We start from the raw sequence: 26,901 nt of genomic DNA on the forward strand, positions 1-26,901 counted from the left end.
ACGTCAACACTTGCGAGACTCTATCTCGGTCTCGATGATCATGGTCATAGACGAGTGGATCCAGGTAGTCGGAAGCTGAGGCTTCTGGAGCTACCATCACTTGAAGGTGGTGGCAAGTCAAGAACGTCTATGTTACCTTCGAGCATATCCAGGACGTTTCTCATAGAGGGGCGGATTGCTGCCTCGGGTTGGATGCACCACAGTCCGATTTTCACGTACCTCTCGGCATCCTTGAGCTCCAAGCCACTGCTAGTGCTGGCGAAATCGTCGTCCAGGAGCTTCTCGTCAATAAGCTCGACGACGTTGCCACTGTGAAACATGCTCAGCGCGGTTTCGCCCAGGAAGCGCGGTTGTGAGGAGGATGAGGAGGAAGAGGAGGATGGAGGATGGAACTGGACGGTGCGCTTGGAGCTGACGAGCTCGAGCAGCACGATTCCAAAGCTGTAGACATCGGTCTTGTCCGTGACTTTGGTGTGGAGCCACTCGGGTGCCATGTATCCGGGAGTTCCTCGCATGACAGTCACCACCTGGCTCTTTCCCCGCTCGGCGAGCTTGCTCAGGCCAAAGTCGGAAATTCTGGCTCGTAAGTTCTCGTCCAGGAGGATATTTTGAGGCTTGATATCCAGGTGAAGAACTTGCTCCCGGCATCCTTCGTGGAGGTATGTGAGTCCTCGAGCAACATCTAACGCGATTAAGTGTCTCTGGTTCCAGTTTAACAGCAGATTTGCTGATCCGCCACCTTTGTCATCATCGTTCTTGGTGAAGATCCACTTGTCCAGTGATCCATTGGGCATGAACTCGTAGACAAGCAATGCGGCTGGTCCCTGAATGCAAAATCCTCGAAGCTTTACCAGGTTGAAGTGGTGAATGCTGCCAATGGACATAACCTCGGCCTTGAACTGCGAGTGTCCTTTCGACGCGCCTTGGATCTCTACGTCCATCTTCTTCACAGCAACGAGGCTCCCATCCACAAGCTCTCCTTTGAAGACAGATCCAAATCCTCCAGCTCCAAGTATGAGCTCGGGATCAAAGTTTCTAGTTGCCATCTTCAAGTCGTGATAGCTAAACTGGTGCGGAAGTATCTCATCGAGCCTCATTCCTTCGATGAGCACTTGCTTTTCCATGCGCCTCCTCCGAGATCTTCTCCACTTTCTGGTTGCAACGAAGATTACGACGCTAAGCACCACCCCGGCCACAGCGCTTGCTACCCCAGCGATCACTCCCAGATAACTCTTTTTGCTTCGAATGAACTGTGGAAGATTACTATCAGTGACACTCCAAGTGACATTTCTCAAGATTCCAATGCCTGGATCATACCCAAGCTGCCTCCACACTTGCTCGTTCCCAGCCACAGCGTTTGGAGCACAGGGCTCCGTGAACGAATGATCGCTGAGACACCCGTCTGGGGAGTAGCATTGAGCCACCATCCTGGCCACCGCAGTCCGTCCATTTGGAGCTAAAACTTGGATGTTTGTCGAGCACAAGCTCCGGTCTTGGCTATACCATCCAGTGGCCAGCGCTGCCATGGGTTCCATATTCCATTGCGAGGACGTGCACGGCCTGAGAGACCCCGGATTTGAGAGGTTGAAGCTTGTGACATAGAGGACGGCATTGTTGGTCCCTTGCAAAGTTGGAGAGCAAGTGAAAGTCCTGTAAGCTAGGCCTGGGACGCAGCAATTCGGGCAGTCTGGAGCGATGGTGGCATTCAAAATGACGCTGGAGAAGGGCTTGCAAGCTTCGGAATCGCTGAGATATGGCTCGGATTGATTGCTCGATTGGTAGCAGGATGAATTGCGGAGTGAACGGTTGCCGCTGAGCATGGGCTCCGGGAAACAAAGATATCCATTCGGGCAGTCGCTTGATGAAGAACATACCTGTTGTTGGGCTTGCAAGTGGAAACTCCTGGTGCTACATAACACTATCATGAAGCACATGAGAAGCGACACCTCCATAGTTTAGTAAATACCACTGTTCTTGGGCACCTGGAAACCACAGAAAATCACGAGATCGTGTCTCTCTTGTTGTTTCGGCCCACAGACTTAAAGTTTGGCAGCTGGCTGCAGGTATCTTTCAGTGTCATGGGCTGGCAGACGAAAAGAGGAATTCCTTCCAGGACCCGCAATGCTTTAACAAGCAAAAGCTTCGATCTTGACAAGTCTAGCTCCGCATGAGACCGCAAAAGACTTCGACTTTTTCTAGAGCTTTAAACCAGTTTACCCGCGAGAGGTTTGCAATTCCAGCCATGGATCATCGCAGCACTTTCTTCGCGCTCGCGATGATCTCACTCGCCAGCGCCACCGCGCAGCATTTCTCCTCCTCTTGCGGCGCCAGATGCGACGATTGTTCTGGCGGTCTCGTTTGCAATCCTGTTAGCAAGACCTGCGATGGTGATCCAGGAGCTAACACCCTTTCCTGCCCAATTCCCGGCTGCGAGCCCGCGCAGACCTTCGTCTACTCGAATGCCACCGCCCTCAATCCCGAGTACTGCGTCGGCAACTACACCTATCAGCTCTTCAATTGCTCGCCTAAAGAGCAGTCTCTCAACTTCGCGGCTTTATACTACATCGAGCTGGAGGGGCTTCCCACGGCATGCAATCGGTCCACGCCCTACAAGAACTCGGAGCTCCTGGCAAATATGGCCACCGGATGGTTTGCCAGTGGATCCTCGTGCTTCAAAGAGATTGCAATCACGGCAGAGAATGGATGAGCGTCACGGCGACGGTGGCGGACATTTGTGCATCGACGATGGGGTGTAGCCCAGCGACTGGATACTACGAGCCGTGCACGCCCAGATCGCTGAGAGGGACGAGAGGTGTGTGGAAAGCGACGTATTTTGATAATGTGTTGCAAGTCACTTGGAAGTGGATTCGAAAAAACGCACTCTTTTCATTGCACTGGTTTCTAGTGGAGCACTCGTTGCCTTGCGGCGCTCTTAAGGATTTTCTGGTGGAAGGTCGTGAGACTGTCCAATGCCGCCAAGAAGAAGCTCCATCTGGGGGATCGCACGGATGCCCCGCGGCAAATCAGGTACCAAGAGCTGTATCGAGCGACCAAGGGATTCCAGAGCAAGTGGGAGAGGGAGGGCTTGGGACTGTGTTCAAGGGGACGCTGCCCAGCGGAGAGATTGTAGCGGTCAAGAGGATTGGCGGTGGATCGCGGCAGGAGGACAAGCAATTTAAGGCGGAGGTGATGTCGATTGGCAGCATCCATCACCTCAATCTCGTCAAGCTGGATTTTGCCTGCATTCTCCCCACAACTTACTCGTCTACAAGTTCCTCGCCAATAGCTCGCTGGATAGATGGGATTTTGCCAAGGACAAGTACCTGCCCTGGGCAACCAGGCTTTCCATCGCGCTCGACGTCGCTTGAGGGCTTGCGTATCTCCACGATGGATGCCGCGAGAAGGTACTCCGTCTAGACATCAAGCCACAGAACATCCTCCTGGACGAGAAGATGAATGCCAAAATTGCCGACTTTGGATTCTCAAAGTTCATTGACAAGGACAAAACGCATGTCGTGACAGTCATGCGGGGCACGGTGGGATACATGGCTCCCGAGTGGCTCCACTCTCGTGTCACGGACAAGACGGAAGTCTATAGCTTTGGAATCGTCCTCCTGGAGCTTGTTTGTAGCATAAAGGCCGTGGAGTGTTCCTTGTACTCGGACTCGCAGATGGACGTTGTGTTCCTCACCCAGACCGCTTTTAACAAGCTCCACAGTGGAAACGCCAAGGACTTGGTGGACGATCGGCTGCTCAAAGCCGAGGACGGTGGTGGTTTTTTCTTGAGTGGCTTTGAGAACATCCTCCTGATCGGGTTATGGTGTACGCAGGAGGATCCCTTGCGGCGACCAACGATGTCTGTGGTGGTGAAGATGCTCGAGGGTGCCATGGATGTGTTGGCGCTCCCTCAGCTGGAGAGACCCGCTGCACAGGATTCATCGCTCTTGGTGAGCAGCAGCGAGAGCTCGGGAGTGCAGATCTCCATCTCGGTTTTGGACTTGGCTCGCTAAGTAGATTGCTTAATAAGTTAATCAAAAGGAATGAACTTTCATTTAAGTATATATTTAGAATCCTAATGAGAAACCGGAAGGTCTGGAGGCGGAAGATCTGGAGGAGTTCAGGAAATGGCTGAAGAGATCATCAAAACGGCACTTATAAACATGAATGAAACCACTATTTGGGTGATAAAGTTTTTGGCAAAGCGTGAAAGTTTGTACGTCTTTTTATGTGCTGAGTCTTTTGGTATACACACACCACACGGCACGGGACGGTAGTTTGAGCACTTCAGTGTTGCTTTGGCAGTCCCTTTCAATGCCAATGGTTTTCTTGGCTTGGCCTAGAACAGAAAAATTCTTGCAAGAAAGGATGATAGCGATTTGCTTTTGCCAGTCAAAAGCTTTAAGTCTAGCTCGCTTCGCCTGGTCAAAAACGTCTCTTTATTATTCCAGACGACTCGTACAAGAAAGACCAATGCTCAGGTTGGAAAACCATTTGCTGAGCTTTTTTGTTATGACAACAGACGCGTTATACACACATCACACGGCATGGCGATGCGTGGCTCCTATAAAAGGTAGAGCTCCGAGGTCATGCAAGAATTATACAGCGAGCAGCGCTGCGTTCATTCATGGCTAAAAATCATCGATCTTCCGCTTCTCTTGTGCTCTTTCTCTCTTGCATGGCTCTGGGATTCTCAGTGGAGGCAGCCAGAGAGAGTTTCACGTACTACTGGACTCCAGAGGAGAGTGATCTATGCGCCAACGAGGCCTCAAACACAGAAATCAAGGATTGCAATGACAACACGATAGCTTCCGTCTGTGGCAGTTTCAGTTCAAAAATCCATGAGGAGGGTGCTGGAAAGTTGAAGGACGGGCACTACGTGAATTGTCAAGAGAATTGCAACTGCTACTCCGTGACTGATGGTCCCAAGGGCAGCCGAGATAACGATTTGCATCTTTACGTGTCTATCGCGGTTCCAGATGAAGTGAAGTATCCCTTTGGATCAAAGCTCCAGATAGATCTGCTCCAAAACTTAGCGCTTCCCAACGGCAGGCAACACAATGGATGTGTTCGGGTGGATGACACGTGTTATGGATGCAACATGGACTTCTACGTGGGATCTGAGAGTAACTACCATAATATTGATGATGAGGAGCTACATGATGCTACATTCTGGGATGTCAAGACTGATAACTGCGAGATCCTAGACTATGGCAGCTAGATTGGAAATGCTTGCACTTGGTTTGCTATTAAGAATAAATCGCACTAATAAATAGCTCATCTATCTTTTTATCTTTTTAGTTGCAAGTCTACGGGCGATTTAAATTTATTGCTGGCGTCAGGGCTTTCCTGTCCAATTCCAGCCCGCCCAGGCTATTGTGTACGTGACTGGAGGGCTTGCAGACAAAACCGCTTTGGGATCGTATACTCCTGAGCTCGTACGCTATAGTTTCATTGCTAGTGGAGCGGTGGTCGCACTGGTGCTCTTATCAGGGCTTTTGTGCTGGAACCTCTTGCATCGATCCAATGTCACCACCGAGCAACAGCAGCAGCAGCAGGAGGAGCTCCTCATGAATGTGCCCCGGCAATTCAGTTACCAGGAGGTGTATCAAGGGATTCCAGAGCAAGGTGGGTGAAAGAGGGTTTGGGTGCTGCTGGTGGAGAGATTGTGGCAGGAGATGGAGATGAACATCGTTTGCTAGTAGGTCAATTGTCGACAAAGAACAGAGGACTACATCAACAGGATGACAGAGTTGGGAAATAGGCTGTAGTCATCCTTTAAAGACGAAGCCACTTCCTTGAATCAAGCACAACATCTTCCAAAAGCAGACACGTTCCTTAAGGGGGAGTGACATCAGCTTGTCCAGTGACACATCCAAACGATTCTATAATGATGTAACCGACATGCTATGAAGTTAATTGAGCAAAATTCTTACAGGTTGAAACAATCCAATGGCCAATCTGAACTGGCACAGAAGAAACGAGGAGAGGGCACAAGCGCTCACAACACTTGCACGAGTTACAAGAGGCGGGATGAGATGCAGTGATACCCTTGCTGCTCTAGGATATGTGGCCAAACCATCCCTAGGAAAGACTAGTCTCCACCACCACCTCATTACTAGATTTGTTCTAGATTCTAATGGGTCTCCACCTCCTGCGTCTCCTGGAAACTGGGACAGTTGGGAGAAGATGCTTAACAAATTCACATGAATAAACTTTGTGACATGGTGTTCCAAAGCCAACTCATCCTCATTGTTAAGGACTGCTGGGGTATCATGGGCAGAACAGAGCGAGTTGCAATTGCAAGGCGCTATCTATGATTGGAATTGGATTGGGTGATGAGTACATACACTCGCTTGATTGTGAAGGATGCACATGCAAACTGGGATGCTCTTCTAGTTGTTTTCTCAGCCAAAGCTGAGAATGCTGAAATGACACTTACCTAGAAATTCCTAAACATATGGATGGACCTGAAAAACTGTTGCGACCTATCTGCAAGTTTTGTGGACCGGGGTGACAAAGCAGAGAATCACCGCCTTGGCTTGTTCTTTAGAGGTAGGAGACTCAGCCTCTTTGAGTTCAGCCACATTCCAGGTCAAACGCTTGAGTTGGCTTTGCTGGAAGAAGAGTTCAAGAACATAATCAGGCCTCTTGGGATGCTTCTTGTGAGCAGGCCCTATACATCAGTAGCAAACCCTCTAGAGACAAGAAGAAAGGGGCATTCTCATAGAAACCCAACACCTCTTCTTCTCAATCTGGCACAAACATTACCAAGAAAAGAGTGGCAAGATAGAGTTAGGGTAGGTTTTGAGTTCATCAGTTCACAACTTTTAAAACACAAGAAAAACATTAGTTTGACTTGAACTAACATTTTTTCATGTTTCAAATTTTGATTTAATAAATATAAATATAAATCCAAACACTAAAAGAAATTTAAAAACACTTCTCAAGCTCTGCAATTTTAAAGCTTGCCTAATGGATATAATGATCAATTTTAAGATTTTGTAATAGATTTGTTTGTAGGCTAAATATACCATTCCTTTGTTCTCCCTTTGTTGAATGGGGATTTCATATTTATCCTCCAAAAAACCATAGATATCTGGTTTTGACATGCTTGAAATCAGGAAAGAGTATATTGGGGGGTAATAACGAATGAAGGATCAATGGAATTAAAGTCTGATTCTGTGCAATTCAAATTAAGGAAACAAGAGTCTGGTTTTGTGTAGCCTGCCACTCACTCCACAAACACATGCTCCCAATCCTTAGTGGTTTTGAACTTTATGCTTTATCCATGGTCCCCAGTCTCATCTCTCCTATATCGACTATGCCTACCAATGTGAGGGACTTGAGTTCGTCATGAAATTAGTGGAGGTACACTGCCCTTGCTTAATCTCCATCTGTATGGCATCTATAGTTTCCCAGAGATATAAAAAGCCCTTGAAGATGTACAATCCTAGATCCTATAGTGTAGTGAATTGAGGAAGAGTGTATAATCTTTAGTAATGGTGATGTTGCTGTTGCCTGGAAGTCTTCTCGTTGCTACTATGTTGTAAGCCACAAAATTTTCTTTCCAATTTGCTAGTTTACCTCATCTATCCAACCAACACTGCTTTAGCTTTAGCTAAATTCCCCCGCCAAGGTTCCTGCCTATGGTACTAGCTCCTACTTGGTCCTACTTGGTTTTAACTACTCACTACACGAGCAACAGAACATTAGTCATTCATCCATGGATTCCCAAATCTCTCCCAATCCCCCTCCTCGGGTTAGATTGAACTTAAGGTTTGGCTACACTCCCCGTAAGCACAAGCAGCCAAGCACACCAAGCCTCCAGATTCCTAACATCCCTTGGTACCAGAAGACTTGATCATGGGACCCTCTAAATCCCAAGTCTTGGGTGCAACACATGCTTTGGGATGCTAGGGTGAAACACCGTGGCTTAACAGGCCAATATGGGTACCTCTACCCCCCCACTTCCATCCCAAAGGGAAAGTCCAAGCCCCTAGGAAGGGCGAGGACTAATGAGTTGCAAGGTACTCAAGTGGGGCACCACTCCACATGAGCCAGGAGCACCATAGTCGGTTTCCCTTTCGGGAATGGGAGCTACTTTTGAGCACTTCCTTAGGTGGCCCCTCCAGCACTACCCGAGTCCATGCTCACTCCCACCCAAGGCCCCTCGGCCCCAGTCTTAACCTCAAGTCAGTTTAGAAGCACCACTGAAGAGTTCTTTCAAGACTGATTCCTGAACCTCACTATCTCTACTATACTTTTGGAACCCCTTGTAGCCCCCCCCCCCACCCCTGACCTATATTAGTACTTGGACTCGGTTTCGGACTCGATCTTAGACCCGACTTCAGACTCGGTCTCATACTCGATCTCGGACCTGATCTCAGACTCGACTTTGGACTCGACCTCGGACCCGGTCTCGGACCCGATCTCGGATCTCAGACTCTGTCTCGAACTCGGTCTCGAACTCGGTCTCTAAGTCGGCCTCGGACTCGATCCCGAACTCTATCTCGAACTTGGTTTCAGAGTCGGTCTTGGACTCGATCTCAAACTCGGTCCCATCTGATGAACTCTTTGTCATTTTGGTCATGCTTTTGGGGATCCTTTAGCTTACAACACCTCGGGGAGTTGGTTCCTTACAACTCCACCACCCATAGAAGAAGTTCAATGCCCACATCGAATATCTCTTTTTATTCTACGACTTGTTGACCATGTCTCCGAGGGCATCCCTCCATTTAGCAGTGTGCCTAAGTTAGCTTCCCTGGCCAAGAGCCCATGACAACAGAATATAAGTGTCTCTATACCCCTCACCCCACCATGCCCTAGTATGGGGTTGGGACTTGAACCTAACCTTGCTTTACTAGGGGGTTGAGACTCGAACCCAACCTTTGTAGAATACGTCTACGGATTTGACATCCCTGTGGAGAGTTGGGCGTAGTTCTCTATACTTGGTCGACTTAGTTAACCCATGCTAATTAGCTTACCTTCGGCGTGCCTTCAGGTCCCAACCTATGCCATTGCTCAACTTCACAAATGGATGCTTTTAATTGAACTTTGCATAAGTATATAAGGTTTTACTTTGCAGAAATTCCTCCACTAGATCTCGCGCATTTGTTAAGTTCTTCTCCGGTTCCCATGTTATTTCGCAGTGTGGAAATACTTTCCACTTCACATGGAACTCTCTCACCTCGTGTTCTTATCGTTTATTCTTGTGCGCATTGAGGATAACCTCCACTTCGTATTCCTCTTCCCCTTGGATAACCTCAGGTAAAGGTCTCACTTGGATCCTTGTCATCCTCATGTTGTAAAGTTTGCAACTTTTTAATATTTGACTTACTGTCAATAGAAGATTAGCTATTCTTTTTGCCCTACTACTTATTCTTTAGCTGTGGATAATCAACATTGTAGTGTCTCAACTTGCTGCAATGATGACAACCCTGTTTATAATTCTTCACAAAAAACTTTTACTTCTTTAACCCCTTTGCATCCAAAGTAGCCACCATAAACTTTAGCTTGTGATGCTTGTTCCCTCATCACAATGATTTTCAATAGAAGGATTGGCACTAAAAGATAAAGATTTAATATCCCTAAACTATGTTATCTTCTTCTTGAGGTTCTTCACCACCCAACCACCTTTGAACTACCTCAAAAGCTCATTACACTACTGCTTCATTATGAGCCCTAGGATAGACCATGTGGTCAAAGCTAGTGCCTAACAAGTCCCATCTATGAGTGTGTATGCTCCTCCAGGGGTGGCAGACTTGACGAAGAAAGGACCAAGCCACTATGGAGAGAACTTAGTAGCAAGGGTATGATCCTTGAGAAGAACAAACTGTCCATTGGTATTTGCTGCCTGGCCTTGAGTTGACACTTTTCAGTGTGAAGGTGCTCAATAGAATGTCGTCACTGTTCATCAAAGCTAGGAGATCCCAGGCTCTAGCCTGAAGCTTGTCATCGTCAGAGAGCTGGAACTCAGCAGCATGTTGCAAAGAGAATTGGAGTGAAGGGACTTGTAGCTCCACTAAAAGCACAGCTTCAGTCCCATAGACCAATGAGAATGGTGTGGCTTAGATATCTATCTTGTACATCATCTAGAATGCCCACAGTGCTGTTTGTAAATGCTTGTGCCATTTCCTTGGATACTCATCCACCAACTTGGAGAGGACAGCCTTGAGGATCTTGTTGCTGGACTCAGCTTGCCTATTGAATTGTGGAAAGTAGCTACTTCTCTTGACATGTTGGATGTGAAGTTTCTGCAAGAGATACTCCACAACTCATCCAAGAAAAGCACCACCATGATCAGAAAAGAGAATAGCTAGAACCCTGAAGCAGCACATAATAAACTCATATAGGAACTTTGTTGTAGATGTCTCACCTAAGAGGAACTACCTCAATATACTTTGTGAAATAGTCCACTGCCATCAAAATATAGCAATGTCCATCTGAGCTTGGGGGAGAAATAGGGCCGATGGAGTCTAAACCCCATTTGAAGAAAGGCTTAGTGGAGACCACAAACTGAAATGGAAGACGTGGAATACTGTTGTGGGGGTTGAATTGCTGGCACTGGAAACACATACTTGGCTGTGTTGTGGTGAATGGAAGGCCAGTAGAAACCATTTCATAAAAGAAGCTAAGCTGTTGTTTTGCCTGCAAAGTGTCTAGAGCACGAGTGAAAAGCTTGCAAGAGCTTGGGATTTCAGCCTCGGTGACATAGTGAAGCAAGACCCCATGTGTGGTGTGGTGATAGAGGGAACCTCCCAAGACACAATAATACCATGCTTGGATCCCCAAAGCTTGCTGCTGTGTCTTGGACATGTGGTCCAAAAGAGAGCTAGTGTCCAAGTGCTTTGCCACCTTAATCAGAGATGCTGGGACTGCAAACTCCTAAGCCATAGCCACTGTCAACTGGCTAGGGTCGAGAATACGCTTCTTCTTCAGCCCAAAACAAGGCTTGAACTCTTGAATCACAAATATCCACAATAAATTCCATGGAGCATGAGTGTTTTGCTGTAAAAGAAATGTTAGAACATTGTTAGAAACTTGGAAAAAGATATCACTCCCCAGTAGAATGTGTTTGAAACCTTGGAGAGTATAAACCACTTCCACAGCCTCTTTTTCCACCTCAAGAAACTTGCTCTCGGACTTCCTGAATGAGTGAGATGCAAAGTTTGTTGCATGTGGTTGCTAAAGGCAAATCCCAAATGCCTCATCCCCAACCGTGACAAAGATCTCAAATGGTTAGCCCAATACCAGTGGTGAGAGAATGGGTGGCAACCTCAATGCTACTTTCAAATGATAAAAAATGTGTTGCTGAGTGTGTCCCCAAGAGAAAGAGGTGTCATGCTTGAGTACGGCCACCAGAGGACAAGTCAGAGCAGCATAATCCTGGATGAACCTCTTGAAGAATCCCGTCTTGCCAAGAAAACTTCACAACTATTTCACTGTGGAAGGAGGAGGTTGCTGGATGATGTCCTAGCACTTGGATGCATGTGGAGAAATGCCTTGAGCAAAGACATCAAATCCCAACCTTTGGTGACCCCAAACTTGCACTTTGCTGGGTTGAGTGAGAAATAGTGTCGTCAGCACTGACTAAAGACCTGTTCCAAATGTTGGAGATGATCCTGGAACATCTAGGAAGCTGTGCATAAGTCATCCATGTACACACATAGAGCTCCTCCCAAGAGATCATGGAAAGAGTGTGTCATGAATCATTGAAACAGCATTGCACAAACCAAAAGGGAGCACATTATAAGTGAAAACTCCCCAAGTTCTGCAAAAAGCAGTGAGTGCACGATCAGAAGGATGAATCTGAAGCTGGTTCAGAATCCATCCATAAAAGAATAAAACTGGTGGTAGGCCATTTCGTCCACAATCTCATCAAGGAACGGTGTAGGAAAATGGTTGCAGGCTGTGACCTGGTTGAGCACTCTAAATTCTATGCAAAGGTGGAGCTTGCTGTTCACTTTGCATGCTGGGATGACATTGGAGATCCATTGAGAGTGTTCTACTGGGTAAATAAAATCTGCAGCAAGCAACTTCTTGATTTCAATCTTGATGTCCGGCAAAAGGGAGTTGTTGAATCGTCGCATCTTTTGCTTCATAGGGTACCAGTCCCCATTGAGACACACTTCATGGCAATGATCATCAGGTTCGTCAAAGACTGCAGCAAAGTTGGGCTCTATGATGGTGTTTTGCCATGAAGGTGAACTTGCTTGAGTCTGTATGAGTGTGTTTTGAGTAGCGTTGTCTTGTTTGGGTTTGGACTCGGGCGCCAAGGAGCAAGGCTCTGGTGGACGGGATTCTCAGCGTGCTGTCGCGCGGGCGGTATGCTAGTTCTTCCCGTGTCCACGGCAATGCATGGCTCCTATAAAAGCTACGTCATATGCTTAGGAAAAAGGTAACAAATATTATGAAATTACCGAATCATTTCTAAAGTCGTATTCCTCAAGCATCAGATAGGTTAAAGCACTTGGCAGGCACCTCTGCTTCACATGTTCTACCTGAAAAGTTCATGTGTACTTAACCAATACATGAATAGTTACTTGAGCAGGATCAATTTCAAAACACATCACATCCTCAGCAGTGACTTCATCCCCGGCAAGCAATTCTTGTTCTATTGGACAATGACTTGTTGATCATAAAACCGTGCTCTGCACTTGCCTAGAAGATTTTGCAGTGAGAAAGCTAGACAGGATTTGAAAGAAAAGCTTTCAAATGCCTCCGATAAAATTCTGGCTCGAGAGATGACATCATCCTTTAAAACCCTCTCCAGAATCTGCATGACAGAGTAAGTTTCACCAATCAAAGTTGCACCATACCTCTAGATAAGAAGATTCTACAAAATAACGATTCTTTTTCAGAACTAGTTTTACTTTGCCATAGTTGAGAGTCGACTCTTTGATGAAATTCACAATCTTCTGCCGGAGCCTTGCTTTCGACAGCCATTCCATCACCGTAATGACTATCTGAGTCTCAAGACCAATGGAGACAGCCGGATACAAAGGATGTGGTGTGAGATTGTACTCATGCATATGTTCTGGCCTGGAACAATGTTTCAAAGAAAATACTTGAGTGTAAGAACTTCTCATATCAGCAAGACCTGAAGCTTACTGACACACAGGCTCGGCAGTCACAATGAGAAAGCCGTATGCTTGCTTGTGTAGCGGAGAAAACGTCTTGAGAAAGATATGGCCATCAGGTCCAACCCAGAGTGGTCTCTTCTTGTGGTCTGGCTTTAGCTCGAGCTTGCTAAATCCATTTTCCCTGCGGTTTCATGCTTGTCGACTACATACAACATTCTAGTGCCAGTATGGGGATAAAGAAGAGGAGGAAGAGCAACACAATGATAAAGTATCACAACAAATCCCATCCTTCTTAAGGTTAGAAGGAACTAGAAAGAGAAAAAGAGGGGTAGAGAGATGAACATAGTCTTCTTCTATGTCGTGAGCAGTAGGAATTTTGGGGTGGGTGGGGGCTTGATAAAAAATTTATTAAGGAAGAGATCTATGTAGCCTTCTTTCACCTACAGAAAGATTGAGCTCCCAGAACCCCCCTCTCCCGCTAAATTGATGGCCCAAAGTGATAAAGAAGAAGAATATATCTTTCATAATGCTATGGAAGTGAGTGATTGTTAAATCAAATTTTTTTACTTCAATTAAAACTGTTATACATTACGACTGAATCAAAGAGTTAAGTTCAAAGCCTTGAAAATTTTTATTGACTTACAAAATATTTCACAAATAGGGTTTAAGGGTTTTGAAATGGAGTCTAAAGGGAAAAGAAAAGTGTTTAGTATGAAAAAGCAGAAATGTAAATAACAAGAATGATAAGGCAGCATTAAGAGCAACAATAGCGAGAATGGTAGCAGCTAAAGGAACATCAATCAATTGAAGAAAAGGAAGAAGAGTGTTTGAAATTTGATTAGCAAAGTCATTTAAGTTGCATAATAAAATTTTAAAGACCTTTTTGAAAGGGTGTGCTCTATTAGGATTTATATGGAAGTTACACTAAAATTAATATCATTTCAGTGGTGACAGTTTTAAAAAGAAAATCTAAAAGATGGGTGGCTACTCTTTTGGGTTATGTTTGAATGGTTCAATTTCCCATGCAGAAAGGAACTAATTACTTATAAATTTCAAGTGATTCTAAATCCTTCCCCAATCCAGTTCTAAGAAAGAATAAAAAAAAGAAAATAAGTGAATTGATGGAAACTTACCTGTCCAAACATCCTCCATGCCAGATCAAGTAAAGCAGCCTCGATTCTCTCTCAAACCCCTCTGGTGGCGGCAGTCAGCTTGCTCTTTAAGATCTAGCTTTTCTTCTGGCATTGCATTCGCAATGTCAAAATTCATAAGATCTGCTTCTCCTTGTTCGGCCGAGTTGTGAAGTTCAATTGAACGCTAGTCAGTCGTCACGATTAATGCTAAAATGTCTGAGCCCAAGTTCACACCTGGAACATCTAGTGCCCGACTGTTCAATAAAACCAGGCAGCAGAAAATTACCATTTGACAGTTAAGATTATAGAAACAGCTTTTGTGTGAGGAAACGCAAAACTGTGGCATCTGGGAACGTCAAAGTTCAACTACAGTTGCTTTGGTGCAAGCGACCGAGAAGGTAACCAGACTTCCAGTGAGGCTGATAGGGGTGTGGACGAAGAGCCTTGATTCTTTGAAATACCTCTTGTTTATCCGTTGGCTAGAAGTAGAGAGTCCGGAAAACTTGGAAGAAGCGAGGAGGTTTTTCTGGCTTAGCAGAAGAAAAGAAGAATTCCTCCAAAAGCTTCAATCTGACAAATCTAGCTCCTCACCAGACGCAAGAGACTTTGGACTTCTTCTAGAGCTTTTAAACCACTTTACACGTTTCTGCCATGGATCATCGCAGCATTTCCCTCGGGCTCGTGGTGGTGTTGATCACTTCATTTGCCAGCTCCACCGCACAGCAATTCTCTTCCTTCTGCAACAAGAGATGTGACTTTGCGCTTGTTTTGGCAGCTGTAGGAATAATGATGAACATGACAAGCAAGACGATTCATATCAGAAGCAGTCCGAATCGTGATCAGATCTCTAGTGATTTCCAATTTGATTGAAGTTGTATATATATACAGCCATATATGAATCAACGCGTGTGTTGAAGTGAAATCCGTTGTTCTTGCTCCGCTTTTCTTTCATGGTATCGGAGCTCAGTTTCTGAACTCTTTCTTCTCCTTTCTTTGTGCCTCACATCATGAGCTGCAGCAAAGTTGGATTGATCTTGCTTCAGGGAGTCACTGCCTTTGATGGGAGGAGAGGGTTGAACACCTGGTCCGAGAAAATGATGCGCGTGCTGCAGATGGAAGAACTCTGGGAAATCGTTTCACCACTGACAATTGCTGCAGATGCTTGTACGCGGCAAGCCCCTGCTGCGTTGGGAGCTTCAACTTTGGTGGAAGGAGAAGTCATGGATGAAGAGGCAATTCGTGCCTCTGTTGCAGCAGCTCGACAACAGCTTGATCCAGGGGAACAAGCTGCGCTGGAGAAGAAGGAATCTTGAGCAAAAGGATTGATTCTTTCTAAGCTTGCAGATTATGATGCGTTTGCATCATAAGAGTGCTTGTGAGATCTGGGCTCATCTCCACAACAAGTATGCTGTTCTTTCCCTCTCCAAGATCAGCATGGTTGAGACTTGCATTCATGAGACCCGTTTTCATCCAGGCGAGAACTTTGAAGAGTTCCTCGCCAAGATGCAAGATCTGTGGATGGAGCTTGACTTGAAGGCAGTCCAGCGGCATTCAACAAAAGCAAAAAAGTTCTGGCACTTTGCGAGGCCATGCAAGATTCTTCTTTTAGTTCTTTTGTCCCTACCGTTCGCATGATGTCGCTCAACTTTGAACAAGCTGAGCAAACTTTATGCTCGGAGCTGGCTGCGAGAGGTTTGATTATGGACTTTGATCAGAGGCCTTCCCATGTTTTGATCTCACAGTCTACATCAAATGTTTCTGCATCAAGCAATCAGTCAGGGACTGATTCAGCTTTATGGGCTGGAAATCATCTAGGCAGAGGAGGTCGCGGAAGAGGAGGACGAGGCAGAGGTCGCAGGTTTAGGGGAAATCCACAGCAGCAGCAGAATTCAAGGAATTCTGGTAAAGAAGCAGCAGTTTGGGATTGTTTTGTGGGCAAGAACAAACAGGAATGCTGGACCTGTGGGATGCCAGGACACTACTCCAAGGATTGCCCAGTTGCAGCTTGGCTGTAGCGCATGAACATAAGGCTCGCAGCAAATTCTCAGGAAGGGGAAACACAGGAACTTGCGGCATCATTTGAGGTAGTAGTTCCAAATGTTTCTGAAAAACTGACCATTGATTTAGGTTCAGAGAGACACCTGATGCAAAGCGGGTCAAACTTTGTGTAGTTGCGTGCTGCAAAAGGGAAGTGCATTGGTGTGGGAGATGGAAGCATTTTACCTATTCGCACAACTAGGGATGTGTGAGTTCCACTAGGAAGAAAGTCTCTGCTCTTGAAGAATGCGTGGTATGTTCCAAAGATAGTGAAGAATCTGGTTTCTGTAGCCAGGCTTATGGATGAAGGTTTGGATGTCAATTTCTCCAAACATCAATGTCAAGTTCTTGCAAATGGTCGTCCATTACTGCATTTTCCCAGATGTGGTAACCTGTTTGAGAAGGAGATAGCTTCTGGAGAAAAATCGAACGCTCCTGAGATATGCATGACTGTAGATAGTTCTCTCTGGCATTCTCGACTTGCACATGCCAATCCCTCTCTCATGAGGTGTATGCAGAAGCAGGAGCTTGTGGATGGCTTCAACGACCACATTTTTCAAAGTTCAGCAAAATGTCACACTTGCATTCTTGGCAAGCAAACCTGTCATACTTTCAAACCTACTATGATCAGAAGCACTCATCCCTTGCAGCTCATTCACTCAGATGTTTGTGGACCCATGCGACTGTTTGCTCAGAATGGTGCAAAGTATTTTGTGATGTTTACAAATGATTTCTCCAGGCACACGAACGTCTTCTTTCTTCATCACAAAGATGAAGTCTTCAGCAAATTCAAGCAATTCGTAGCAGAAGCCGAAATGAAAACTGGTTAGAGGGTTGGTTGTTTATGTACTGATTTAGGAGGGGAATACGTCAACAAGTCCTTTCAGCAGTTTTGTGTTGAACAAGGAATTCTTCATCAGCACTCTTGCTCTTATACCCCTCAATAGAATGGAGTCTCTGAGCGCAAGAACAAGACAATCATGAACGCAGTTCGGTGCTTCCTTCAAGAATCAGGACTACCAAAATTCCTCTGGGCTGAAGCAGTTGGATCAGTTGTGCACATTCAAAACCTTCTCCCTCATTCTTGCAATCCCAACAAGATCCTAGAAGAGCTTTGGACTGGTCAAAGACAATCAGTGGTGCATCTCAAGTGTTTTGGTTGTTTAAGCTTTGCAAAAAGGGTGGATGAGCATCTCGGCAAGTTGGAGAGCAGAAGCAAGCCAGCCTTTCTTATTGGATATGATTCCAATTCAAAAGGATATCGCCTGTACCAGCCTGGTAATCATCAAATTTTTGTAAGCACTGACGTTCGTTTTGATGAAGGAACACTCTACAAAGATCGTGTTCAAGAAGTAGGAAGCTTAGATCAAAACATGAACTAGACTCCAAAAGAATGGAGTTGGGATGGTGTTGAAGACAATGATGAAGATGACGATGATTTGACAATCATCTATCCCTCATCTCCTTCAGCAGACAACCATCCAACACCAGTCTCTGGATCTTTTTTCCTAAAGAACAGGGCGCTGCTACTCATTGTGCATGAACTGGAGAAGTCGACAGGCTCACACGTGATCTACTATTCAACATGGAGAACTATGGGCAGAAATCATTTGGACGATCAAGCAGAGCACCTCATCCTAAGTAGTGGTCTTTTGCAGCAACAGAAATAGCTTCTAAACCAATCAACTTTGAGCAGGTGATTCAAGCTCCTGATGTAGATAAGTGGATTTCAGCAATGCAAGATGAGTTGAATTCTCTTGATGAGAACCAGACTTATGACTTGGTGGAAACTCCTGAAGGACATGAAGTTGTTGGATCATGCTGGGTGTTCAAGCTTCACAGAAATCCTGATGGATCAGTATAGCGCTACAAAGTAAGACTTGTTACTCAAGGATATTCACAAGTTCCTGGAGTGGATTTTGATGAGACGTTCTCACCAATTGTGAAGCAAACAAGTATTAGAACGCTTCTGGCTTTTTCAACGGAGTTTGGTTTGTGCGCACATCACATGGACATAAAAACAGCCTTCCTTAATGGGAACTTGAAGGAGGAGATATTTATGCGGCAACCCCCAGGCTTTGAGCTTTTCGGATCACGGTGCTCCAAACTCGTCAGTGTAGCGCATGTGATCATGGGATGAGATTTGGATATACTGTCACCGTGGATCCTTGGAACCTTGGGGGATAAGTGGGGATAAAATAACCACTAAGGGCTCTCTCATCAAGCAATTGCCCCTTTTCCAGTTGGCTTAAGGGGAGAGAGATAAGGTGTGCTACAGTTGGTATCAGAGCAAATGGCACGGGTTCAATTCCCATTGATTAGTGGCTACTTAAAATATAATATACCCTTGAGCAAGGTATATTCCTACCCCTAAATTTGAAATCGTACGTATTGGGCATCCATGCGTACGTCCTTCCTCTTGTGTGGAGTATCCACAGACGAAGGTATCCACCGTGGGACTGCGGTACGGGTGGATGACTAGTTGCCTCACATGGAATAACTGGTCTACACCCTCACATGGAATAACTGGTCTACACAATGGAAGGATTGGTAGATTGAGTGCGGAAATGGAGGTGCTGGTTCCCCTTGGCTCAGTAGGGGTTGCTAGTCAATAGTCAATGAGGACATTGACATCTCTGAAGAGGGTACAACCCCTAGTCAATAGTCAATGAGGACATTGACATCTCTGAAGGGGGGGTGAGTGTATGGGATGAGATTTGGATATACTATCACTGTGGATCCTTGGAACCTTGGGGGATAAGTGGGGATAAAATAGCCACTAAGGGCTCTCTCATCAAGCAATTGCCCCTTTTCCAGTTGGCTTAAGGGGAGAGAGATAAGGTGCGCTATAGTCTGCAAGCTTTGCAAGGCTCTTTATGGCCTTAAGCAGGCTTCCTGTCAATGGTATGAATGTTTGGATTCTTTTCTTATGGATCTCGGTATGCAGAGGTTGAACAGCAATGGAAATCTATATCTTCTTCAGCAGGGTGATCACTTTGTTGTGATAGCAGTTTATATGGACGACTGTTTGATTGTCAGCAACAATGACACTGTTTTGAAGGATGTGAAGATCAAGCTTATGGACAGGTTTGTGATGAAGGACTTAGGAGCTGTGCGGCAGCTGTTAGGGATGGAAGTTGACAAGGATGAAGCAAACAGGACAATCACCCTCACACAGTGCTAATATGTGAAGAAGCTTCTCAACCAGTTCAACATGACAAGTTGCAAATCCGTGGCTACGCCAGTCATCATTGGCATCAAGTTCACAAGCAAGATGGATGATTTATTTGATTAGCCCTTAGTCTACCAATTGCTTGTTGGAGGACTACTCTACCTCGCCAACATAACTCACCCCAACATCTCCTTTGCCGTTGGTCTCCTCAGCCGATACATGCAGTCTCCAAGTTGTTATCATTGGTAGATGGCGAAGAGAGTTTTGAGGTATTTGAAAGGAATAGCTGCTCATGGACTGGTTTACAAATGCTCAGGTCAGTCCAAACTTGTTCTTCAAGCTTACTGCGATGCAGATTGGGCTGGCAACTTGGATACACGACATTCAACCTCCGGAATTTGCTGCATAATTGCTGGTGCTCCGGTTTCATGGGGAAGCAAGAAGCAAACGACGGTTGCTCTTTCCAGTGCAAAAGCAGAGTACGTAGCTGCCAGTACAGCAGCAAAGGAGATCATTTGGCTTCGTCAATTACTTGGAGAACTCAATCAACAATAATCAGATGTGACCATTCTGCATTGCGACAGTAGAAGTGCAATTGCCATGTCAAAGAATCCTGTGTTTCATGCTCGTACAAAACATATAGACGTGCAGCATCACTTCATTCGCAAACGTGTAGCAGCTGGAGATCTTCACCTGGAATACATTCCTTCACAGTATCAATTGGCAGACCTTCTAACCAAGCCACTTTCGGAGCTCACATTCATCAAGCTAAGGAATCAACTTGGAGTGTCAAGCACCCTCAGCTTGAAGGGGGAGTGTAAGAATAATGATGAACACAACAAGCAAGACGATTCATATCAAAAGTAGTCTTCATATCCAAGTCTTGTGATTTCCGATTTGATTGAAGTTGTATATATATATATAGCCATATATGAATCAATGCGTGTGTTGAAGTGAAATCCATTGTTCTTGCTCCGCTTTTCTTTCAGTGGCCCCATTTGCAACCCTGTTAACCAGACTTGTGATGGCGATCTAGGAGATACCACCCTTTCTTGCCCAATTCCCGATTGTGAGCCCGCCCAAGAGCGGGTAAAATGCACAATTCAGCACCCCCGTTTATTTAGGGTGGCACTATTTGCTTATTTAGATTTACATGCCACTTCATTACTTACACTTCATTATTATAAATTAAAGATTCTCAATAAGATAAGAAATACTATCTGAGCATGATTTATATATTCAGAATGCCACCGCCCACAACCAGGTATCAGTACTTCACTTGCTCGCTGCAAGAGCAACCTCTTAGTTTCACGGCTTTCTAAGAAGATGGGCACCACATGGGCGCCCGCGGACTTTGGATTCTCAAAGCTCATCGACAAGGACAAGACTCACGTTGTGACGGTGGGATACATGGCTCCAAGTGGCTCCATTCTCGTGTCACGGACAAGACCGACGTGTTCCAAAACCCCTCCGGAGATCATGGGGGTATGGTGGAATCTTTGGTTCCAACCTGAAGTGTGCCGGGATTCGCGACAAGCGGCACCCCACGATGCTATAGCTATGGAATCGGCCTCCTGGTGTTTGCAGCATAAAGGCCGTGGAGTGTTCCTTGGACTCGGACTCGCAGATGGACGTCGTGTTGCTCGCCCAGACCGCTTTCAACAAGCTCCACAATGGAAACTCCGTAGTCTACAACCAACTGCTCAAAGCCGAGGATGGTTTCTTTGAGTGGCTTTTGAGTACATCGTCCAGATCGGGCTATGATCAGGAGGATCCCTTGCAGCGACCAGTTGTGATGAAGCTTCTCGAGGGTGCCATGGATGTGTTGGCGTTCCCTCAGCTGGAGAGACCTGCTGCACAGGCTTCGTCCCTCCTCATGAGCAGCAGTGCAAGTTCAGGAGTATAAATCTCTATCTCAGACTTGGCTCGCTAAAAAGGCGTTTTTACAAACAAGGAAACTTTGCAAGAAGAATTTATTCCATAGCAGGTGGTAGAAATGCTTGTGCAAGATAAAAAATACTTATTTTCTTTTTAGTAAAGCATATATAAGAGAATTTGTTTCCAACCAAATACTGTTTTAATTACCCACCGTATTTGTTCTTGTAGTCAGTCCACAAATCCTGTACGCTCTTTCCAAGCAAATCACTGAACACAGACTCACTCCACGCACCATTTGCAAGCCTCGCATTTATCTGCCACACAAAATCTCCCCGGAGGCTATTGCAGTAATCAAAGAAATAGGCAGTAACATCGTAGCCCTGGTCCCAGCGATCACCACCGCCCGGCTTCACCCAGTGAGATGGAGCGAGCCCGGCTTTGAGCCGGACATAATCAGCCACTCCTTCAGTCACTCCACTGGGAGTTCCTTGCCCAAAGTACTGCCAGACGTGAGCCATCTCGTGGTATATTACCCCTTTGATCCCCTCGTAGTTATCGGCAGATGGAGCATTAAATTGGATCTGGAACTCGCCGGGACTGCCCGTCCCAAATGTGATAGCAACCGCACCCTGCTGGAGCTGCTTCTCGACCGTGAAGACAACCTTTGTCACTAGTTTTGTGGGAACACCGTCGAGACCATAGTGCAACAGCGACGGGATGAAGTTGATTGCATCGCCCAGGACTTTGAAGGCCCCGGAGATCCCCATCACCGAGTTGAAGCGCTTGCCACCGTCGGTGTCCTCGGCATTGTTTGCTCCGACGAGGGCAATGTCTGCATGGACACGGGACGTGATAACGAGAACAAGGGACAAGCAGCTCAAAAGACGTGCAGTGGAAACTCTCAGACAAGTTTGCGTCATTGTTGATCGCAAAAATCAATATCGTATGACGAACTGAGAGAGTTAGGGGTTTATGTATGAAGTGTTTGTACGCGGTTATGGCTGCGAAGTCAACGTCTTTTTGACTACGCGGATTTGGCTTCGACGCGGCACTATACGACTGCAACATGGAAAAATCCGTGAGCCCGGGTTGACTTCTAGTGTGCGTGATGACCAACTACACCACCCAGACTGTGACACTAAGTTAACTCATTTACAATGCGAAAACAGTTGGAGTCAAGTATTTCTGCTGATTACCTTTATTATTTTAGAAGATATTAATACCAGAATATTAGAGTCACTAAGCTGATTTCTTTTCCAGAGATATTTCTTGTGGGACGTGTTTCAATATGGTGGTGTAAGATTACAGACTGCTGGAGCTGAAGTTAAGGGATTCAGGTGGTCGCAAGCTGAAGTTTCTCAAGCTACCCTCACTTGAAGGTGGTGGCAACTCAAGAACATCTACGCTACCATCGAGCATATCCAATACGTTTCTCATGGAGGGTCGCATTGCTGTTCGGCTTGGATACACCACAATCCAATCTTCAGGTATCTCTCGGCATCCTTGAAATCCAAGCCACTGCTGCTGGCGATATCGTTGTTTAGATTATTGACAAAGAGCTTCTCGTCTATGAGCTCCACAACTTTGCCACTGTAAAACATGCTCAATGCGGCTGTACCTCCTCGCCAAGGACAGGTCCCTGCCTTGGGCATCCAGGCTCTCCATCGCGCTCGACGTTGCCCGGGGGCTCGCCTATCTCCACGAAGGATGCCGCGAGAAGATACTCCATCTAGACATCAAGCCCCAGAACATCCTCCTGGACGAGAAGATGGGGGCCAAGATCGCCGATTTTGGATTCTCCAAGCTCATTGACAAGGAGAAGACTCACATCGTGACCGTCATGAGGGGCACGGTGGGATACATGGCTCCCGAGTGGCTCCACTCTCGTGTCACGGACAAGACGGACGTCTATAGCTTTAAAATCGTCCTCCTGGAGCTTGTTTGCAACATAAAGGCTGTAGAGTGTTCCTTGGACTCGGACTCGCAGATGGACGTTGTGTTCCTCATCCAGACCGCTTTTAACAAGCTCCACAGTGGAAATGCCATGGACTTGGTGGACGATCGGCTGCTCAAAGCCGAGGACGGTGGTGGTTTCTCCTTGAGTGGCTTCGAGAACATCGTCCGGATCGGGCTATGGTGTGCGCAGGAGGATCCCTTGCAGCGACCAACGATGTCTGTGGTGGTGAAGATGCTTGAGGTTGGCATGGATATGTTGGCGTTGCCTCAGCTGAAGAGACCCGGTGCACAGGATTCATCACTTTCGTTTCTATATATTTAGATTCCTCAACGAGAAACCAGAAGGTACTATTTTTTACAAAATTCACAAATATACCATTTTATATAGCTGTATAAATATCAAAACACTCCACACATTGTGTTTATCTACTATTACATGCAAACAAGCTCCATGGATTTCAATCTAAAAACATTAGGATAGCCAAATCCCCATTGAGAATCCCAGAGCCATGCAAGTTAAAAAGAGCACAAGAGAAGTAGGAGATTGGTGACTTTTAGCCATGAATTGAATGCAGTGCTGCTATTGCATGTGATTGGTGATGTTGGAGGAGCTTGTTTCCGCCCATGCTTGGTCTTGTGTGAAAACCATTTGGTGCTAAATGGTTTTCTATCACTCTTGGTGAGCAGCAGCCTTAGTGTCAGACTTGGCTCGCTAGAAATGATTATTGAATTCACCTCCCACAAGCTGGGAAATCACATGCTATCAGATGCATTCTATTACCTCAGCTCCAAAATAAATACTTAGACTAGAATATTTGTATTGACTGGAGTATATTTATGCAGGAGACACTTTTGTGGCTACCATGACTTTCATGAATAGTTATCTATTTAATATGATTGCATGGAATATGGAAATGGAATGCATTAATTAACCCAAAAACTCTAATTTATATATAGGAACGAGTGGTCCAAATTAAAATTAATTCGATAGCTAATATTAGTATACAACATTGACTTCATATCATCCCCTCCTCTTGGAATGATGGAAGACAATCAAAGTTCTATTATGGATAAGCTAGGATCTGGAGGAACATCAAGAGGAGGCATTGGTGCATTTGTAAGTGGTGTTAGTTATTCTTGATCCCTTTGTATAAAGTGTTTTAACTATTACATATGCATAATTTTTGAAGGATCGACCTATTGGATATCATGCTGAACCTCATAAAATTGCCATCTAATTTGCCACAACACCAAATACAGTCCCTTTCACTAAGCAATGATCCTTTTAAACAAATTTTATACTGTAAGATTGGGAAAATGGATTAACATGAAATCATCCACTTTGTATTTTACATATGGATGATGATAGAAGTTGTAGTGCCATTGTTGTCTCATTTGTACATGGCTAAATATTCAATAGACTCTATTTGGATAAGTGGAAGAATGCTCATTAAATCCTTTTAGACAAAACATATACCGTAAGATTAAGAAAACAAACTAATAGGATGCAAAGATTGGTAGCAAGAGTAAGAGTTATACCATATGTCGTGAATGCCACTATAACATTGAGCAATTGCACCAACTGCTATTCCAAAGTCAAAGGAGGAGGAGGTTGTTACTGTACCATGAAGATAAACAAAAAGAAAAAAAGAAAAGAAAAAAATTTGAAAAAGTTATAAGGAAAGGAGGATTTAGACAATGCAAAAGTTAAATCGAAATTAAATTCCCAAATCTAAACACTCCTTAGAGACAATCAAAACTACTTCTCAACTCCACATATGTGAGTGCATAGAATATGGAAATGGAATATAAAAATGTGTATATCAATTAACCCACAAACCCTAGCCTATATACAAAAGTTAATGGTCTAGATTAAAACCAATTCAACAGCTATCAAAACTTTACTTTGATAATATTAGTATACAACATTGTAGCAATACATTGGACCTCATAAAACTAGTATATAAAACACAAAAATCAATAATGATAAATAACCTTTATCAGAAGAGAAAATAGATCCTATACTATTCAAAAACCATTGGAAAAATATTGGTTGACCAAATAAAGCTTAGCATCCATAGCAATGCATGGCTCTTATAAAAGCTTGCTCTGAGGTCATAGAAGAATTCTGTAATCAGCAATACTACATTCAAATTCATGGCTAAAATCACTTATCTTCCGCTCTTTTTAGCTTGCCTGACCAGTGGAGGCACTACTCAATACAATGCTTAGGAAAACATGAAAATCAGGTAACAAATATTATGCACAAAAGAAATTACTGAATCATTTCTAAATTTGTATTCCTTGAGCATCAGATAGTTTAAAGCACTTGGCAGGCACCTCTACTTCATATGTTCTACCTGAAATGTTCCTATATAAGCCAAACTGACTTAACCAATATAATAATAGTTTCTTGAGTAAGATCAATTTCAAAACACATCACATCCTTCTCTTCTCCAGCAGTGACTTCATCCCCAACAAACAAGTCTTGTTCTATGGTAGCATTGGACAATGAATTTTGCAGTTAGAAAGCTAGGTGATACGAACCATAGGAATATTTTGAGAATATTCCATGGCTTGTGGGATTTAAGGCCATAATGCCTTAAGGGTTGGGAGGCTGGGCTAGGGTTTGCTCTCTTGTTCGTTTCATTGGTATCGGAGCAACATGTTCTTTTGGGGATGGCAGGTGAGCAAGACATTGATCCTAATAAGGAGTATGGCGTTAGTAATGATAGCCATAACGATGCAGAAGAGACTCTTAATGATGTCGTTGTGCAGCAAAGATGCCAAATTTCTAAGGTTCAGAGTAACATGAAGGAAGTTAAGGATTCCATCAATCTCATTAAGGATTTCTTGCTCCACATAGACCCTCAAAGGTTGAATCAATCTCATGTTTGTGATTACCATTGGTACATCAAGCATGCCAAGGATTATGGTATTGTGGAATGGAAATCATCACCGGATGTTTGTGATAGTCAAAAGGTTAATTCTTGGTTGGAATTGTGGGAAAGTTGTTGGTCTCACAATCCTTGTAAGGATAAGGTGAAGATAAATTTTTTTGTGATGAAGCTTATGGGCCATGCTTCTTCATGGTGGAAGAACTATATCAAAACTAATCCAAAACCGACTTCTTGGACAAATTTGACGAAGGTTTTCTGCACTTCATTTGTCAAGAAATTTGAAGAGGTTGATCTCATGAACCAGCTATTAGAGATCCGGCAGGGGACATTGTCTTTAGATGTATATGCCCGCAAGTTTGTTTTTTGGCCTCATTACCAACTCCACTCTTCAAACCACAACGGAACAATGGCCGTTTCTTCCCCGAAGGTGAAGTATTGGTTGTTTGGTCATCACGTTGACCTCCCTATAGACCATCCCATTGACTAGAGTTGACCAAGTTAACTAATGGTTTGGGTGAAAATATCTAAGCCTTAGTGATAGCATCAGTCAATGTTGCTGGAAAATCCTTCTTGACCTTCTATTGCACATCCACTAAGCTTAACCCTTTGATAAAACATTGCACCTTTAATAGCTCATTATAAGTGCCCGTGAGACTAAGGTAAAGATCATGATCGTTTAGACTAGCGAGAGAAAGACAAGATGGAGGGCAATTGTTTTCATTGTCACAAGGCTGGATATCACA

General features: G+C 44.9%; 4 protein-coding genes across 4 annotated transcripts; 2 read left to right on the forward strand and 2 right to left on the reverse strand.

Annotated features, from left to right (window-relative positions):
- Positions 1 to 22: 22 nt before the first annotated feature.
- Positions 23 to 1,979, reverse strand: LOC112348431 (G-type lectin S-receptor-like serine/threonine-protein kinase SD2-5). Its single transcript, XM_024680891.1, has one exon. It carries the CDS (start codon positions 1,950 to 1,952, stop codon positions 45 to 47), a length of 1,908 nt encoding a protein of 635 aa, XP_024536659.1. The 5' UTR covers positions 1,953 to 1,979; the 3' UTR covers positions 23 to 44.
- A 263-nt stretch (positions 1,980 to 2,242) lies between these two features.
- Positions 2,243 to 2,707, forward strand: LOC9646358 (ripening-related protein grip22). The gene has a single exon (XM_002975939.1). It carries the CDS (start codon positions 2,243 to 2,245, stop codon positions 2,705 to 2,707), a length of 465 nt encoding a protein of 154 aa, XP_002975985.1.
- Positions 2,708 to 2,745: 38 nt separating this feature from the next.
- On the forward strand, positions 2,746 to 4,031 carry LOC112348416 (G-type lectin S-receptor-like serine/threonine-protein kinase SD2-5). The gene is made up of 2 exons (XM_024680821.1): positions 2,746 to 3,271; positions 3,370 to 4,031. Exons 1-2 carry the CDS (start codon positions 2,746 to 2,748, stop codon positions 4,008 to 4,010), a joined length of 1,167 nt encoding a protein of 388 aa, XP_024536589.1. The 3' UTR covers positions 4,011 to 4,031.
- Positions 4,032 to 21,416: 17,385 nt separating this feature from the next.
- On the reverse strand, positions 21,417 to 22,222 carry LOC9645876. The gene has a single exon (XM_002976141.2). It carries the CDS (start codon positions 22,220 to 22,222, stop codon positions 21,506 to 21,508), a length of 717 nt encoding a protein of 238 aa, XP_002976187.1. The 3' UTR covers positions 21,417 to 21,505.
- Between the last annotated feature and the right edge of the window lie 4,679 nt (positions 22,223 to 26,901).

Source organism: Selaginella moellendorffii, unplaced genomic scaffold, assembly GCF_000143415.4.
Source record: "Selaginella moellendorffii unplaced genomic scaffold, v1.0 SELMOscaffold_29, whole genome shotgun sequence".
NCBI classification, from domain to species: Eukaryota; Viridiplantae; Streptophyta; class Lycopodiopsida; order Selaginellales; family Selaginellaceae; genus Selaginella; species Selaginella moellendorffii.

What these genes read in the sequence shown, in the direction of transcription:
- LOC9646358 (XM_002975939.1), top strand. Translation starts at nt 2,243, where the DNA reads ATGGATCATCGCAGCACTTTCTTCGCGCTCGCGATGATCTCACTCGCC.
- LOC112348431 (XM_024680891.1), bottom strand. Translation starts at nt 1,952, where the DNA reads ATGGAGGTGTCGCTTCTCATGTGCTTCATGATAGTGTTATGTAGCACC.
- LOC9645876 (XM_002976141.2), bottom strand. Translation starts at nt 22,222, where the DNA reads ATGACGCAAACTTGTCTGAGAGTTTCCACTGCACGTCTTTTGAGCTGC.
- LOC112348416 (XM_024680821.1), top strand. Translation starts at nt 2,746, where the DNA reads ATGGGGTGTAGCCCAGCGACTGGATACTACGAGCCGTGCACGCCCAGA. An exon ending in CACAACTTACTCGTCTACAA is followed by an intron (nt 3,272 to 3,369) that starts GTTCCTCGCCAA and finishes ACGTCGCTTGAG; the next exon opens with GGCTTGCGTATCTCCACGAT.